The sequence below is a fragment of the Lissotriton vulgaris genome, chromosome 2_1 (assembly GCF_964263255.1).
Source record: "Lissotriton vulgaris chromosome 2_1, aLisVul1.2, whole genome shotgun sequence".
NCBI classification, from domain to species: Eukaryota; Metazoa; Chordata; class Amphibia; order Caudata; family Salamandridae; genus Lissotriton; species Lissotriton vulgaris.
The window spans coordinates 381667636-381686752 of NC_141687.1; the positions used below are offsets into that span (position 1 = coordinate 381667636).

The window sequence follows — 19117 nt, forward strand, 5'->3', positions numbered from 1 at the left end:
CTCCTCCCGAACACGACAGAGTCCCTCTCAACCTCGGAACTCACCTCGCTCTACCACTCCAACCTGGAGCTCGCCCTGGATCAGCTGGCACCTCTGAAACTAAAGAAACCCAGAAGCATTCCCTCTAGGTCATGGTTCTCTACTGACATTAATGATGAAAGAAGACACCTAAGATCCTTGGAAAGAATCTGGAGACACAACCCCTCCGCCATCCATCGGGCCCAACTCATGGCAGCACGCAAAAGCTACTATACCCACATCAAAAGCAAAAAATCTTCCTTCTTCTGCTCTGCATTAGATAATGCCAAAAACCGCCCCAAAGAACTCTTCAACATCATCAGGAACCAAACCTCCATTCCTAAGGCAGCCAACTCAGGGGCGTCCAAGACACAGTGCGACAAATTCGCAAGCTTCTTCAATGAAAAAAATCGCCAAAATTGATCGCTCCTTCAGCTCCAGTCCTGCAACCAACGCCACCCCCACAATAACCCCGTCTATCCGCTGGTCTTCCTTCCAGCCGGTCAAGGAAGAAATGATAAGCAATCTTATCGCCACTGCAAAACCCTCATCTCACTCCCTCGATCAACTTCTCTCGAGACTGACCAAGGATTTGAAGCTCATCCTAGCCCCAATCTGGAGCAAGATCATCAATAGCTCCTTGAGCGAGGGCCACATCCCGGACTGCCTTAAGCTAGGACAAGTCACACATCCGCTGAAAAAACCTGGCCTTGACCTCATGGACATGAACAACTTCAGGCCAGTCTCGAACCTTCCGTTCCTAGCCAAAATTCTGGAAAGATGTGTGCTCTCTCAATTAAACCAACATCTAGAGAATTCTGACCTACTGGATCCTCTCCAATCAGGGTTCAGGAAAGGCTGCAGTACTGAAACCGCAATTCTAAATGTTCTTGACGATCTGCACATGTCACTCGACTTCAACCACTGTAGCCTTCTCATTCTCCTTGATCTCTCGGCTGCGTTCGACACAGTAGATCATACCCTCCTACTAAATGTCCTCCGAGAGAGAGCGGGCATCGAAAAGACAGTCCTAAAATGGTTCTCCTCCTTTCTTAACAACCGCACTCAAAGAATAAAGATCAACAGCTTCGAATCAGACCCCCTCCCCCTCAGCAGAGGAGTCCCTCAAGGATCAGTACTCTCCCCACAACTCTTCAACATTTACATGGAACCCCTCACCTCACTTCTCAGAAAATATAACATCCCCTTCCACCTTTACGCGGATGACACTCAACTCTATTTAGAAACCACTTCGATCGCAGACATCCACAGATTAAATGCTACACTCTTGGAGGTCCAACACTGGCTCTCAGCCAACCACCTCAAACTGAACGAAGAGAAAACGGAAGTACTCCTAATCTCGAATAAGGATGAAAACCCACAAATAGTGGAATGGCTCAAAGCCTTAAATGCCCTCAATGTCTCTTTAACGCCAACAGACTCCGCAAAATCCCTAGGAATTACTCTTGACCCGAAACTGGCCATGAATAAACACATCTCTAAAACCGCCAGAAGCGCGTTCATGAACCTGAAACTTCTCTATAAAATTAAACCCTTCCTCCCCCCCAAAGATCTGAAACAGGCCACGCAGGCACTTGTGCTCTCCAGAATTGACTATGGCATCGCTGTACTGACCGGAACAGCCAAGTCGCACTTGGGTCCTCTATCCTCCACGCTCAACGCAGCAGCAAGAATGGTCACAGGAACAAAGAAATATGACCACCTCTCTCCTGCACTCAAAGAACTGAAATGGCTCCCAATCGACCAACGAGCCAACTTCCGCACAGCCTGCCTCACACATAAAGCCCTGCATACAGGCAAACCAGAAAACCTGGCCTCCAAACTCAAAAGGGCGGGTCAATCCAGGAACCTCAGAAGCTCCAACACACTGCTACTCATCCCTCTGAAATCACAGAAACGCAATACCTCAAATAAATCCTTTGCGGGGAATGCTCCCAGGATCTGGAACGCCATCCTCCCCCACATCAGAATGACCGCCTCCTTCCCGCAATTCAAATCGCTACTCAAAGCCCTCTTCCTGGAACGCTCCACTGCTTAACGAGAACTCCTCGCCTATTGGTGAAATCCGATATCTCTCCTGATCTAGAGCCGATCGTTTTGCTCTTGAACTCCGTCCCATTTTTACGGACAAGTTGTTGTTTTACAGACTTTATTTCCTACCTGTTGTTCCCGATTCCGGCTTTTCTATGTTTATTTTTCTTGTTGCATTTCTCTATTTGATGTGAAGCGCTCTGATACCCTCGGGTCCAGCCAGCGCTATACAAAACTTCAATAAATTAAAAAAATAAAATAAAAAAACGTACCGGTAATTACATTACTCAGAGTCCGTCTCTCACTTGGCTTCCTTACGCCCTGGCTCGTGCCCTGTCAGTCCAGGCCAACTGTTTTTTGGTGGAGCTTGCGACGACACAGGATGTAAAGGGGATGGGGGGAATTAAAATTGGAGGAGTGCCGTTGGAGGAGCGGAGGACTCCTACAGTCAGGAAGCCAAGCGCGAGAAGGACTCGGAGTAATGTAATTACCAGTAAGTAATCGAAGCATGTCCTTGCAGCGGATGTATTAGTCCACTGACCAATCAGACATCTCCATATTCATCCCAACAAAGTATTTTACTGTTAAGAAAAAAAAACACAGCTATTGGTTTTGTCGATGCATGCAAAAAAAATTCCTGTATGACAGACATCTTACAGAAGTACTGGTTTCAAATCAAGCCAGTGCATTTCCATAAAATACAAAATGTTGTGCGCTGAAAAGAAACTATAATGAGCGATTCGTGTAAATCCAGCAGCTGCATCTTCAGCTACATTTGGAGGGCATAAAGAGCTGTTAGAGAAACTCAAGAAAAAGGGGCTAGGTAAGAAAAGTCTGAGACAGTAGGCGGCGCATAAGCTCTTGCACCACAGACCATCTGTGTTACCTTAGGTGCTAATCACATATAAAACATCACCCTCTGCTGAAATAAACTGGTGAACCAGGCAGGTTCGTATCCCGGCAGGGGTGGCTCTCACTTTGTTTATGCAGAAATGAAGGAAATTAGAGCAGATAACTGGATGTAAGAACATGACCAATGTAAAGAGGGCCATGCCTTAAGACAGCAAGCAAGAGTTAAAATAAGGTATTACTCACTGGGCTTCTTCTCTAGAGATCTTCCTTCCGGAGAGCAGCATTTCGGCAACCTGGGCCACTGCGGGGTCAAAGTTCATACTGGCAACAGCAACCACGATTTCATCCCTGTAACAACCAAAAAGGTAATGTGGTGGTGGCGGGAAAGTATGCAGTCCCTCGAATTACAAATAATTCTAATATTCCAGACAACGGGTACTCTACTACACGTGTGTACTTGTTTGCCCCCGCATTCACGCGTAAACATATGCGCATGCGCAAAAAAGGGTGCACACATACATAGGTATGACATGCATATCTGTAGCCACATAAAGAACGCATAACTGAATGTAGCTTAGGCGTACACCCGGACCAGGGCACACATACTATACACAAAATGACAATATTTGTGCATCACTGAGTGCAGAACATTTGCAAACGCTGTCAAAACAAAAGTCAGAAGCGGTTTATCATAGTGGTTTCAATGCATTTTTGCTACTTTTCCTCTGAAAGTTCCCCCTTTGTCTGTTTTCCACCTGGTTGCAGTGCTGGAACTGAGAAATAAAATTAGCTCAGAGAACCCATAAATTGGGGGTCAGTGTGTGGCAGAGGAATGGGAGTGGAGTCACAAGGGGCGGGACTTGAAAAGCAGAGTCTGACAGATTATATATATATATATATATATATATATATATATATATATATATATATATATATTTCAATGTAGCTCCGCTCATCAAATTCCCTGAATTTGGATGAACGGACACAGAATCCTATTATCTTGTGCTGGCAATTTATTTTCAACAATATGCCGTCCTGACGAGGCTGCGGGAGAATACACATTATTTAAATTGACAGGTGCATAAAATGTGCAATAAACAGTGTAAACATATTGCAAAACTGCCGTGACCATTCGTTATGACCTAATTGTACTTGAACAGCTACTGTTTAGGTATCGAAACACTATTAGGAAAAGATTATATCAGCCTGTTGATTCCTTTTGATCATATTAAAAAAAACAGAAGTACTTTTCTGATCTTTGCATTCAAAACCAATATACATAAAAGGGATGCATGTATATAAATATAAGCATAAATGCATATAAATAGCAAACAATATCAAAGCTATACATACCTTATAATCAGCAATCTAATGAACACAACTTGCATTAGCCTGAATATTTGTGACGATGTATCATGTAATGGAATGTGCAAATCACATTCTATGATTTGTGACTGCTATTTAATATCATCACTGCCAGTTCCTAAGGACTGACCTACAAACTAAAGCCCACGTGGGCCTAGTGCTAACATTTTGCTAGTATTGCGGTCTTTTTGAAGTACTAAAGTGCAGAATAAAAGTGCAATGTGACGTTATATCAAACGTTAAAGTACACCTTAAGACTCTATAAAGTGTTTAAGTGCAAAGAGTAGCAGCAGATTACAACTGACTACAGGATGAAAATATCCCAATATCATCCCCATCTTTTAATTGTAATCAAAAACTCCTAAAATGTGCACTAGCTTAAAATGTTTTTTAAAATAACAGGTGCGGAAAAAAACTCAGAATTTACCAAAAGAATGTCATTTAGAGTATCAATAAATGTTTCAGAGATATATGTGTGCAGCCAATGGACCCTATTGCAAGGAAAAGGGAGACATCAACATTAAAGACACGTGAAAAGATCCTCACTTGAATTAAGACCATGAGGAGTCTTAGTATCAAGATCGAGGATGTATCTGGTTTCCAATTTTATTAGGGAAGCCTCACGGTTGCCTCCTCGCCTTGAGCTCGGAATCAAGTCCCACAGATGGTATTTAAAATGTTCCAAGTTGGTGCCATGTATTTCTTTGAAATGTCACGCAAAGGGAATGTTGGACTGGAATCGGTAATTGCCTGTATGTGTTGGAGTATCCGCTTATGGGCCTGCAGCTTGTTGCTGTCCACATAAGGCAGCCCACAAGAACACTCCAAGACATAGACCACAAAATCCATTTTACTGGTAAGGAACTTCTTGATTTTATTGGGTCTATCTTGAAATAGAGTTCAGTAGGTTGTTTTATTTTCCCCAAATTTACAGGCTTGACATTTGAAAAAACCCTTTCTTTGTGTCAGCCAACTACCCCCATCCAAAATTTCTGGACTGCTTTTGACTAGAGCATTGCTCATAGAAATGGCTTTCCTAAATGTTATAGAAGGTGTTCTAGGTAGGAGGGGACCAATAACAGGATAGCTAAGTATGAGCGGACAGTTCTTCCTAAAAATATTTCTTGCTTATTGTAGGTTAAAATTAACCTAATTTCTTGTTCTCCTTCTTGCTTCTGCATTTTTTGGAGGAAATAACCCCACTGCTGCTCATGTCAAACAAAAGATTAGATCTATTTGCAACTTGCGATTTTCTAATTGCTGAATCTATCCATTGTTCTGAGTATCCCCGTGCCATAAACCTTTCTTTGCTGTCACTTTGAGCTATTTTACGGTCTAAGCCATTGCTGCAAATTCACTTAAGTCTAAGCGTTTCCCCGTAGGGAATGCTATGTATCAAATGATTTGGGTGAAAACTGGTAGCATGAAGTACAGCATTGCCAGCTGTCTCTTTTCGAAGTAATTTAGTTTCTATCCTCTTGTTGGCAATATAAACATGTACATCAAACAAATTCTGAACTTTTAGTCGCTGTAAAGGTAAGATTGATATCATTAACATTGATTTCAGACACAAAGTTGAGCGCACTTTCTCTAGAACCTCTTCATATGACAACAAGATCGTAAATGTATCTCAGCCATACTATTACATGTTCATCCAGAGTGTCCCTGTAGGACCAGTTCCTCCCACCAGCCCATGTGAAGGCACGCGTAGCTGGGAGACAAACTGGCCCCAATGGGGACCCCCAGAACCTGCTGGAAAACCGGATTCTGGAACATAAATACATTGTTTTCTAGACAGAATAGCATCATATTGAGTAGCATCTTGCTATGTTAGAATAACCATATGGGTCTATTGCCCAGAAAATGTTCCAGAGCTCTGATGCCATCTTTATGGTTGATGCTCGTATAGAGCGGTGTGACGTCCAATGTCATTAATAGATAGTCTTGCCATGGCAAGTTGTAAATTTGTCTTAGAAAGTCGCTAGTGTCTTGTATGCATGATGGTAATCTTCGGATATATTCCTGTAGGAAGTAATCTACGTAACGGGATGTATTTTCAAAAAGACTTTTACAAGCAGAAATAATTGGCCTACCCGATGGTTTGGTAGGGTTTTTGTGAATCGTAGGGATGAAATAGGTCACTGGCATGACTGGAAAATCCTTCTTGAGATATTTGTATTCATCAGAGCTCAAAAGTCCTGCACTTTTCCATGCTAGCAATTTGGAATAATATTCGATATACTTGGCTCTGGTTATTTGGATGTTACTTCTCTTGTAACAATCTCAATTGTTTCGTTGTTTAAGAGCTTTCTTTATATAGTCCGATTTGGGCCAGATTATGGTAATGCCCCCCTTGTCGGCATTTCAAATAACATTCTGATTATTACTTTGTAACTTTTCCACAAGTTGACGATATTTACGTTCATGGTTGTTGTAGCTATTATGTCTCTTTGATTTTGATGGATCAATTTCTTAATCTGAGGTATTACATGATCATTGAATACATTAATAGAGTCACATGGCATGATTGGATGGAAAGTGGATTTAGGTTTAAAAGTCGTTAGAGCTGTCCCAAATTTGTCCAGCTGTTGTTGAACAAATTTGTATTGAGTAGAGACGTTACTGAATGACGCCGAGTTCTCATTTTCTAATCCCTGCAATTAGTGCATCAGATGTATGTCTGAGATTAGCAGGTGCCTGGGACTCTGGGAAAGAGTTCCATGGGGAAAATCATTGCTATTATCATTGATGTTTTGCAGGAGATTATATTTTTTAAGTTTTAGTTTTCTAATCAATCTGTAAACATCCAGCCTTGTCTGTGAATAATTGAAATTACTTTCTGGGCAAAAAGATAGACCTAATGGTAACAGTTGGGCTTCTGCTTGGTTTAAAGGTACTCGTGATAAGTTGATTATTATTTTCGCATCCTGTTGCGCCAAATGTACTTGGCTGCATTTTTTTCTTGATCTTGCGGGCTTGAAAAGCAGAGTCTGACAGATCATATATATATGCTGCATAGATCTTTGTGTGTCCAACATTTTGAGGACATTATAATAGAGGTAAATTAACTCTAGTGGTTAACCCAGTGCTGGGAGAGTCGTGTGTTTGGTCCAGTGGCATTTTTGACTCATAAAGTAGCATAAAGGATGAATGTGCCTGCTGCAAAGCACATAGTAGAACATGCAGATCACAGATTGTATGTAGAAAGGTGAGTGTTCTATTGTGTTTGATGCTGAGTTCATTTTGTTACTTCCAGTTCATAAGTTGCAATCTTCTAATATAGCACAGTGATCTATTTACCAGAACCAAGGAACAGCATGCAAACTGTAAGTCATGAGTTTATAACCTATTGTATTTTTGTTCAATCTGTTGTTATTCTAACAGTGCAAAGAAGGGTTCCTTTGGGAAGTAATAGTCTTCTTAGTACAGACAACCCCAATCATTGCATTACGTTTTATATCCTGACTTTGTGTTTCTCCCGACCATTTACTCCTTACATATAATGTCTACAACTATGGAGAATATGTTATTCGTACCTTTAATGACCCTCATTTTCTTACAGAACATATCCTGCACATGATTTATTGTGCCTGTGTGTGGTGTAAAGCGCTGTAACACTCTACAATGGAATGAGTAGAGCTGTAAACGAATTAAATAAAAAAAGCAGGCACTATTTAAATCAATATTTGTGTAATTATTCATAAATTCAGATAAATCTTGCATTCTTACAGCACACCTCTTACATAGGGATCTGAACAAAGCCAAAAGCCTGCCTCCAAGTGATAGTTTCTCTAAAGTACTAGTGACGTGATACGCTGTGTGTGCCTTTGTTTCCTTCCATTGTATTGGCATCTAGGTATTAGGCTCTAGATAGCTCCACACCAGAGTAATACTTAGACAAAAGGGCAAAGGCCCTTTAAATAAGGCCTTTGTTCACATCCAGCTGGAAATGAAAATAAGAAACTGCCTGGAGGCTGCTGATCCCACAGGAATGCAGACAACGTTCAGGCTCTGCTGAATTATGTCCCCCTGTCGGAAAATGACACTAGGACAAATTCAGCATGTTTCCGCGGGCCTGTTGGATCCCAGATCTGGCCTAAATATAGGTGTCGGAACTGCAATCCGGTGGGACTCCCCCTACTTTACAGCACTGTCTGGCTGTATACAACTCAGAAACCACCAAGGATAATCAAGTGCTCCGGAGCTTAAAGCTGGACTTCCGGGGAAATGTGAAACATGCAAAGTGACCTCAGACATATCTATTGGAGGAAAACACTTCTCAGCAGGGCTATGAGCAAACTGCAGCCCATGTTGCACATCCAGACTATGAATTTCTTTTGGCTTTTACAGAAACTCAGGCTCCCACGGGCATCACTGCTGACGAGTTTTGAGTTTTCACAAAGCTGGAAATCCACAATCCAAGGTTCCTTGGATGACTGGTGAACTTAGAGAAACTGACATGCTGGTAGGCTTGGGGGGCAACCACTGCACTGCGCTGTCACGCTTCGCTACCAAGAGGGCCTTGCCCAGGTATTCCCTTTCAGGCCTCGTACCTCCGAACACTCCAAAGAGAATCTTTAGGTGGGGGGAGAGGGTTGCATTCCCAACCCAGCACTTCGGATAGTTCATGGGTCAAAGTGGTCCTGTATTGAAGACATACCACCCACAACCATACCATGTGGTGGAAGTCTGTGGAGTCAAGTCCACGTCGAGGACATGCAGAGGAGGAGCGCAGGCCCACCCAGTACAGGCGAAGTGGGGAGAGATAAGTAAAGTACACGTCATAGGAATGAACCGGCTGTAACTTGGATGTGGTGGTGAGCGTACGAGGGGTCATCAGGGCATTTCGCCAGTCTGCGTCCTCTTTGGGTCCCACCCTGGTTTCCGAACGGGGTCTGAGGTGATCAACTGACCCAGGGGAGTTGATGGCAAGTGTCCGACCAATCGGAGATATTCCACCACGACCAAGGCTTCCCATGAGTAATTTGGCCTCAAAGGGACTAAACTCTGGTAGTGTATTAGCGGGCAGGGAGTGAGCCTGTAGGGCCAGCCTGAGTTAGAGGAATTTGTAAATCTGGCTTTGTGTAAGGTGGCAGATCTGGTGAGGGACTCGAAAGGAGTGCATTTGTGTCCCGCACCACACATCCCCAAGCCGTGTGACACCAATAAGGTCCCAGGAGCGGAAGCCGCGACGTGAAACTACTTCCTTCAACCAGGTGCTGAGCCAGAGTGGTTTCTGCTGTGTAAGTTGAGCCTCCCATCGTACATGCCCGAGCGCAGTACGCCATGCAAGAAACACAACCTGGGTCACCAGGACAAGGAGTAGAGAAAGAAGGACGGGGACCTATAGAGCATCGCCTGCAGTTGAGATAAACCCAGTTGTGAGCGGTCTAAGCTGTATGTGGGGTCGGACCATCCCTTGTTGAGCCAGTCATGGGGATGAGGAGATGAGAAGACAGATAGTAGAGGTGGAGCTTAGTCATCCCCAGACCACTGTCGTAAGGCCCCCGCTGAAAGTGGGCGAGGGCTATTTGCTTCCGGTAGCCCCGCCACAGGAATGTCTTGATAGCACCATCTAGCGCGGAGAACCACGTACGAGGCAGGTGAAGTGGTAGGTTCTAAAAAACATAAAGAAAGCCTTGGAGGATCAACATCTTAAAGAGGACAATATGCTCCAAGACATTGAGGGGAAGGGTCTGCCATCAAACAAGGTCCGACTTTGCTTTTTGGACCAGGGGTTGGAGATTAAGGGACCAGGCAAGTTCCAAATGTAGAGCGACCCACATGCCCAGTTATTTAAAGCAGAGCCGGCGAAGCCGAATAGTCATCTGCCAATCAAAGCAGTCTCAGGTCGGCGCCAGAGGGACCAGTACCGATTTAGAAGGGTTCATCCGTAGACCAGACGCTCTTTTGAAGTATTCTAACCACTGGAGGCATCTGGGCCCACTGGCCGCCGGGTGTGCAAGATAAGCAATACATCATCCGGGTATAGCGCGATGCGGTCCTCGTGTCCTCTGCTCCAGGCTGAAACTCCTATATTGGGGGTCTGCGCATTTTAGTTGAGACAAGGGCTCGATCGCCAGAGAGAAGAGGAGGGGAGACAAGGGGCAGCCCAGGTTTGTCCCTTGCTCAATGACAAATGCATCGGAGAGGACACCGTTGATCCGGACCTGGGCAGTGAGGTTGAAGTAAAGGACCCAGACCATGTGCCGGAACTTCGGTCCGGGCCTGCACGAGTCAACACCAACTGAAGGTAGTCCCAGTCCACCATATCGAAAGCCTTCGCAACTCTGAGAAGAAGAAAAGCTGGATCTGATGATAGTCAATGACGGTAGGCCAGGGCCATATGAAGGCGGCAGATACAGAGACTTGTGCTCCGGGACGGCATGAAGCCGCATTAGTCCGATTGCATCAGCTCATGCACAATGTGCTTGAGACTGTTCACCGAGGCAAAGATTTTGACCTTGTAGTTGAAGAGCGATGCCGGCCGATAGGCAGCGCACAATGTAGATAAAGGTTGTGTCTTGGGTATTAGGACTATGGTGGCAGAGGCTAGCTCCAGCAGAAAAGACCCGGGCGGCACACCTAGTTGTATATTGACAGGAGTGGGAGGATAAGAGTCTACAGGAACATAGTATAATTTTCCATCGGAAAGCTGTCTGAGCCCGGGGTTTTGCCCAGGGCCGTACCGGACAATGCTTCTCTAACCTCTTCTGCTGTGAGGGGCTCATTGAGCAGGTGAGCAGCAGATGTGGACAGCTTGGGAAGAGGTGCTGAATCGAGGAATGAGCCAGACATTGTTGTGTTCCAATCTACTGGCCGGGCTATTTCAACATGGATCTGTTGGGAGTGGCCAGAGCCATCTATGATCTCGGGGACGATCTTGTTGGCAGGAGACCAACAAATAGAGTAATTTCCCATTCTTGTCTCTCTAGCCGTAAATCCGAGCTGTTTTGGCCCCCCAGGGGTGTATGACCGCCTCCAGGGAGTGCAGCAGATGTCCTCACAGACAAGGCTTAATTGTTGGGAGGAGTCCTCCTGGGGGTCAGACTCCAACTGTCACTCCGGATGAAGTGCCTGTGCTTCCAAGTGGCTGACCATGGAGGCGCGTTCACGCTCCTGGGCTCTGACGTAGCTCCTGGCAGTGCCCTGTAGGGTTGCCTTACTTGCAGGCCATAGGGTCCCTGTGCGTGCAACCAAGCCCTCGTCGTTCTGAAAGTAGTCCTGGTGTTCGGACCGGAGATAGTGGACACATTTCTCGTCCTGGAGGAAACAGGTGTTCAAATGCCACACAGGGCATTGCCCTACAGGTGAGTGTCCCAGGTGGAGAAGCAGGGGGGAAAGATCCGACATGTTGCGGGGCAGAATCTGAGTCACTGACTGGCAATCCTGTCCGGGCAGGAAAATGTGGTCTATTCAGGAGTGGGTGTGGTGAGACACCCACATGTGTGTGAATGGTCGTTCTCGGGGGTGCCAGGACCTACACGCATTGCAAAGACCCAAGGCGTGGTCCAGTCAGTGAGATGACAGACACCAGTTCATCTAGCCGCCGAGGGAGCCTTGTACTGTCCCAATCTGGGCCAGGCACCGCATTTAAATCCCCTCCTATTATAGTGAGCCCTTGCGGGAGGCCAGAGAGGAGGCACAAGAGGTCCTAGAGACTAGCAGTCAAGGAAGAGGGAGAAACAAATGCATTCCAGGGAGACTGGCCGTATCTCCAATGTGCCCTCCAGAGCAAAAAGAGCCTGTGTGGCTTACGCTTCATGCATAAAACTACCAGGGGAAAGGAGTCGCGCAGAAGAATAGCAAACTACCCCTCAGCGCCTTGCAAGTACCCAGCATGGAAGATTCTGTTGTAGCCCTTACGCGCTAGGAAGGGGCAGCGTTCCCCCAGGAGGTGAGTCTCCTGCAGCAACAGAACCTCAGGACGGTGTCGCTGAGCAAAGGTGAAGGTCATTGCCCGGTTCACACCGTCCAATAGGACGTTGATACTTGAGGCTGGTATGGGACCTTTGAGCACTAAGCAGGACCAAAAGGCAGAGTATACGGTAAGTGACACAGCATTGGGAGGGGGGGGGGAGAAGGGTGGGAGGACTACTTGGGCGAGAGTGATCGGCCAGCTCTACGTCCCCTCCGGGTGCGGAACCTGCGTGGCTTTTGCGTCTCCGTGGCCCAAGATTGACAAGGACTCGCTGGCGCTGCGAAGGGGCGGAGACAGGCCCATGGAGCGGACGGTACCCTGTGAGCAACTGCCAGGCAGAGTCGGAGTGTCGTAAAAATGGGACTTATTGAGGTGGGAACAGTGAAGGTATTCCAGAACACAAGCAACATTGAACAGGCAGCACTACAGCAACTTTCCAAGGATGACAAAATCACCATCAAACCGGCAGACAAAGGCGGAGCGATCGTCCTTCAGAAATCACCAGACTACAGAGGTGAATGCCTACGACTATTGGCGGACATCAGGAACTATGTCATCATAAAAGAAGACCCCACAGAACGACTGAAGATTTCCATTGCATCTCTCATTGAAGAATCCCTCACTAACAACTGGATGAGTAAATAGGAAGCTGATTTCTTAGTCAGCAATAAACCAGTCATTCCCTATTTTTATACCATCCCTAAGATTCACAAGAATCTGGAAAAACCCCCAGGCAGACCAATAGTCTCAGGGATAGAGTCCATTCTGGACCAAACAACATATATACATATAAATCGGTCAAAGTACCAATTCACTGATCGCATGGGAATCCCATGCGATCAGTGAATTGGTCTTTGACCGAATTACGGTGTGACAAATAGTGGGACGGGTAGCAACACATGTCCTGAAGAAGACGGGGGTGACCTCCGTGGCACAGTAAGTCGGTCGAAACATGTTGACAAAGGCGGTATTAGGAGGGTTGTTTTGAGAATCTTGACTTTTCTCTTGGAAACATTACCCATCCTTTCCTTTCTTTTAATCCTGGTTGTGGAACCTGTTAATAAAGTTTTTGTTTGGTATCCCCAAACCAGTTTTAAACACTTTCCCTTTAACTGCACGTGTTGTAGACCTATTCCAGTCACAGGGTGATATCCACTGATCACTATTTGATTTATATGTATATATGTTGTTTGGTTTTGTACATTTGTCTTATGGTCTTTTTATGTTAAACCCCCACCCCCCTATGCTCCGTCCAGATTGTGGCTACACCTGGGCGTATTGTAAGCAGACCCGATGATGAAGCATGTCACACACTTCGGTGTGTGAGTGAGGGCAGTATTTTTAAAACAAAGGATTTTTTGTTTTGTGGGATGTGTAGGGGTTTTCTTTGTTTTTCTCTCCACCCCTCTATGTGTGTACAATTATAACTTAGGGGGTTCGGGGTGTGAGAGTTTTAGATACGATTGACCCTCTCCCCTTACCTGTGTTGAGCGAATATTACCTTTTACAATCAGGGTAACTCTCTGATTTAGCGTCATCAACATCCCAGCAGCATTCATGATTTTGGTCTGACAACGATTTAATATACTTTCACTCAAGCCTATTCATACTCATTTAACCCACTCGCATTTGTTTGGCAAAGCCGAAAAATGTGTTTTTTAATAATGCCCAGAATAGAAAAGGTTTTCCTAATCATTTTCCCAGCAGTGTATGCTGTTGTAAAGGACCCGCGAGTCCTTCCCAATATGGCCGCCACACTCGCACACGGGCAGCGGCCATTTCCCAATTGCAGTCTAGTCTCTAGACAAGCCCTACGTGTCCTCCCGCAACCCGGAAAAGCACTGCTTAAATACTCCCTCGCCGGAGACACACCAAGATGCGGTCCGGCGAGGAAGCTGTTTAGGTATTACGGCGCGGAGTCTCCACACTAGAAGTAAGTCGACCTTCTTTTTCCTACAGGTCCCGCGTCACACAGAGACACTGGGTGGTTAACGAACCTAAGCAACATTACTAAACAATAATATCGGGCTTTAGCAATGTAACAAAACCGCACTTTGCTTTCATTTTTTCCGCACTACCAGGATTACTTCGAAGGGTGACTCTAGATTCATCAAAGGCCCGTTTTGCGAGTCAGTAATAGCGATTATTAAGGAATCGCTATTACAGATTCGCAAAACGGGATTCATGTACAAATCGCAATTTATTTTGCGATTCCTACAGCTTCCTTATTTGCGATTAGCTAATTGCTAATCGCAAATAAGGAATAACTCCCCATTCATTCCTATGGGCCCAAAGGCCCATAGGAATGAATGGGAAGACATATCAATGTGCGAATCGCTATTAGCGATTCGCATTTTGAAATTGCGATTTCAAGGGTGCAGGGGTGTCCAAAGGACACTCTGTAGCACCCCTGAAATGTAATCTACATTGGTGTTGCGCACACACATGTCCAAAGGACATGTGTGTGTGTGTGTAACATGCAACTTAGAAAAATGCATTTAAAAGCATTTTTCTAGGTTTTTGCTATTTACCACGAGGTTTGACCTTGCGGTAAATAGCTGCCCAAAATTGCGATTTCGCAATTTTTAAATGGTTCATGAATTGCATTTAAGGAATCTCAAATAGAGATTCCTTAAATGCAATTCCTCGCAAATGTGCGAATTCTTTAATAGCGATTTTTGCATTTGGGATGATGAATCCCAAATGCAAAAATTGCGCTCGCAAAGGGCCAGATTCTCAGAATCTGGCCCTTTGCGAGCAGATTTTCGTTTCAGGAATCTGGCCGATAGTCCTTCACAAAAATAGTGCTCCTATGTAATTCGCAAGTCGTAGCACGCCTTTTTTCGTAGAGAACTGGGATGGCCCCTATGATGAAGCATGTCACCGTGGGGAAATCCCGGTGAGTGAGGGGACTCTAGAAAGAAATTTTTCTTTCTTCAAGGCTCTGTCTGACCACATTGACCAGGAGCCGTGACACAAGCTAGTTTCGTACACCTCCTTCTCCCTCCTTTTACTTTTAGTCCTGATGGACCAACCAGGCTTGAGCGGTGCATGGCACGGGCCGCTTGGTGGAGCCTCATTCACACAAGGCATGCACCCTGCCCTGGCACAGGGCCCCAATCTCCACTCACTGCCAGCAAAATCCCGGTCTCCGGGGGAGAAAAGAGGTGCATCCAGTGAGGCTGACCGCTGTCAACCCTGTTACCGCAACACTGTCCAAGCGAAGCAGGGCCCCTGTCCTATAGGCTGGAAAGCAGTTGCGAGCCCCCGGTATGGGCAGCCCGGGCCAGGAATCACCCAGCAGGGTGGTGGTGTGGCCCCCTGCCAGCTCCAATGACAACGTATGGGGCCTCAAAGGGAATGCAGATCAATGCATGAGCCCTTAAGCACATGGGCACAGGAGGCGGCAGGCAAGAAGCAAGGTCTCCGGCCTCTTACCAGGTCAGCCAGCTTCAGCTTCTAGGATGTATCCAGGTTGGAAGCTGTGCAGGGTCTCTCGCTGGTGGAAGGGTCCCGCCCGCCCACCACGTCCAGGTCCCTCGGGCTCAATCAGGCACGCCGCCCAGGCAGTAGAGTGTCAGCTGATGGCACCAGGTGGCGCAGGACTAAGAAGGCCAGTAGGCTGCAGCACTCAACCCTCTCCTTAGAACCGTGGTGGGCCTCTCTACCGGGCCCAGAAACTATGCAGGGCCACACAACTGGGACCCAATGCATATAGCAACAACCGGATCCTGCGGAGCGTATTCCTGACACTCCCACTTGGATGATGGGGAATGATTCAAGCCTGTGAATCTATGAAAGATCCAATACTGGAGAACTTTTCCTTCTACCAACTGCTGCCCCTTTTTGGGGTACTGCTCTGTGAGATGTTCTACCAAGTCTGCCATCTAATCCCAGTGGGTGAGGTCATACCGGGAGAGTAAGCCAATGGAATTGCCAATTCGCCAATGTATTGCTTACTGCAGTGCTACTCTTTAGCCTCCAATGTCTATCTTCTTGCTTTCCCCATCAAGAGGGTGTGCACAACATGTGTCTTCGGAATCCATGCGTTTCCTGGTTGTATGAACTATGGAAGAGTCAGGGGGCAACAGGATAAGTATGTATGGAGAATCGCTGGGGGATTGGTGATAATTCATACCTTAATTGGCTCCTTGAAAATTTCTGTAGCAGGTATGAGAACCCCCTTGTGCATAGGGAGGTATTGGAGAGAGGGATGCATAGAGGAGAGAGTTTGTACAAATAACTCATCCTCCTCTTGTTGCACATGGAGTTCTACATTGTGGAAAGTGGCAGCCCTATGATGAAATTCATGTTATTAAGTAACATGATTGGGATGAGTGGGTTTAGCATAGTACACGTATGGGTCAGTGTCTGCTGGGGGTTCTATCTAATAGTCATCCGAGGAGTCTGGACCCTGTAGGTAATGAGAGCCATATGGGTCAAAGAGAAGCCGAGTACTATCCTGCCACTGAGTGTGAGGAACCCTGAGGTGACTGCTGGGGTGACTCCAAAAGCAGCACATGAGAAACAGAGAAACAAGGGCAGGTGGAGAAGGAGGAGTAAGAGGTAGTGAAGAGGTAGCCCTGTCGTGTCTTTTAGACCTTTGGTACAAGCAAAGAATGCAGACTTCGTGGAGGTCGGATCTCTGGAACTTGGTGTGGCAAGTAAGACATAAAGTGAATGGAGTCTTTTTGATCATGGGCCATTCTTGACCAGGGCAGTAGGAGTCGAGAGGTTGGTAACCGGCATGGAGTAGAAAGGCTCTTGATGGTATAGACCAACGAGAAAGTTTTGTTTGTAACAATCGACGATGAAATGGATCAGAGAGCCTGGCGAGAAGACCACACAGAGTCAAACTGGAGCTCACATTGACACGTCTGAATCAGACTGCGGAGAAAAAAGCAAAGTAACAATGGAGCTGATGCCCATGCGAAATACCACTAATAGGTGGAGCTACAAGTTCCTGTTACTCAAAAAGACTTCCTACGAAGAAAGACAAGGTGCACACGTCCGAGCTCAACAGTAGGTGGTAGAAGTATACTTTAATTCAGGAGATGTGCATATGATAAATATTTGATGAAACCTGATTTTCAAACATTATCGTTTGTTTGCAATATAGTGTTCGCAGTAAAAATGCATGTCAATGGGAATGTTTGTGGGCATTTCAATGGAAAATGTGCTGTCTGTAATGACAATGCACTACCACATCATGCTTTAGTAATATATTTATTAAAAGTAAAAACTTTCAAACATGGAATGAGAAACATTCCTTCCCGCCCTAATGACAATGCTATTAGTAAACCAATAGGCATGTCAGGGGTCACATGAACTCTATATGTGGGCAATAATCTGACTATACATGGAGCAAAAGTTTAGTTTATTGCATCAAACAAAAGAGTTTTTTGCACAGCAGACATGTTGAACACGCATATTTGAAAGTGATCTTCTATGTGATAATGAAGAAAAAGGCTGCTTGGTGAAAAAGTTTTGCTCAGAATCAGACAGTTGGAGACCAGTTTATGTGTCAATAGCATTACAGTTAAGTCAAGTATATTATTCAAGTCACTAGACCCGCAGGTCTCGTAACATTGTTCAGATTTTTTAGGAACCTGGTATGGCATATATTGTCCTTGTATCGTATGGTAAGGCCTTTCATTGTATTATATGGTATGGTATGATCTGTCATTTTATAGTATAGTATGATATGATTTAGCCTGTCATTGTATAGTATGAAATGGTATGGCATGGCCTCTCATTGTCGAGTATGGACTGGTATGGTATGGCCTTTTGTTGCATGGTACCACCACCACCACCACCACCACCACCAGCAACAGGCCGCCCGCTGAAGCTGGAACAAGATCACAGCAGACCAGCTCGCCACCTCCCTGAGCCAGCACCCTCCTGCCAGCTCAGCGAACCCCAGCCAGGCTGCCGACAACCTCACGAAGTGGATCAGCAACTGCGCGGACGAACTCGCCCCACTGAGGACCCCGCCTAGCAGACCCGGCAGCAAGAAGGCTCCATGGTTCACCGACGAACTCAAGAGCTCCAAGAAGAACTGGCGTGCCCTCGAGAGAGTCTGGAGAAAGGAACCGACACCGGACAACAGGACCTCCTTCAAACTTGCCACCCGGAAACACCACCAGCTGATCCGCGCCGCCAAGAAAACAGCATTCAAGGACCGGTTGGACAACAACGCACACAACTGCAAGGAACTCTTCAACATCGTGAAAGAGCTTTCCAACCCCAGCGCAGGAAATAACGACATCACCCCATCGCAAGACCTCTGCAACTCCCTCGCTTCATACTTCCACAACAAGATCGCGGACATACACAACAGCTTCTACAACCAACCAACGCACACCATGACCGAACAACCACCCCCCACCACCACCCTCCGCGCCTGGACCCCGATCAGCATCGAAGACACCGTCCGCACGATGAACTCCATCCACTCCGGATCACCGACCGACCCCTGCCCTCACCACGTCTTCAACAAGGCCGACGCTGTCATCGCACCCCACCTGCGAGACATCATCAACACATCCTTCGACACCGCCACCTTCCCTGAGAGCTGGAAACACGCCGAACTCAGCGCTCTACTCAAGAAACCTACAGCGGACCCCACCGACCTCAAGAACTACCGCCCCATCTCGCTACTCCCGTTTCCAGCCAAAGTCATCGAGAAGACCGTCAACAAGCAGATGGCCGCCTTCCTCGAGACGAACGGATCCCTCGACCCCTCACAGTCTGGCTTCCGAGCCAACCACAGCACCGAGACCGCCCTCATCGCCGCCACCGATGACATCCGAGCACTGATGGACAATGGAGAAACAGCGGCCCTCATCCTCCTGGACCTCTCCGCGGCATTCAACACGGTCTGCCACCGCACCCTAGTACGGCGCCTCG

General features: G+C 46.3%; 1 protein-coding gene across 1 annotated transcript in view; it reads right to left on the reverse strand.

Moving 5' to 3' along the window:
* The window catches only part of LOC147730399 (apoptosis-inducing factor 3-like), a 402100-nt gene that overhangs the window by 46541 nt on the left and 336442 nt on the right, over window positions 1-19117 (reverse strand). The window contains exon 18 of the mRNA XM_086955207.1: window positions 3166-3270. Coding sequence (XP_086811333.1) covers window positions 3166-3270 — 105 coding nt within the window. The remainder of the gene's footprint in view (window positions 1-3165; window positions 3271-19117) is intronic.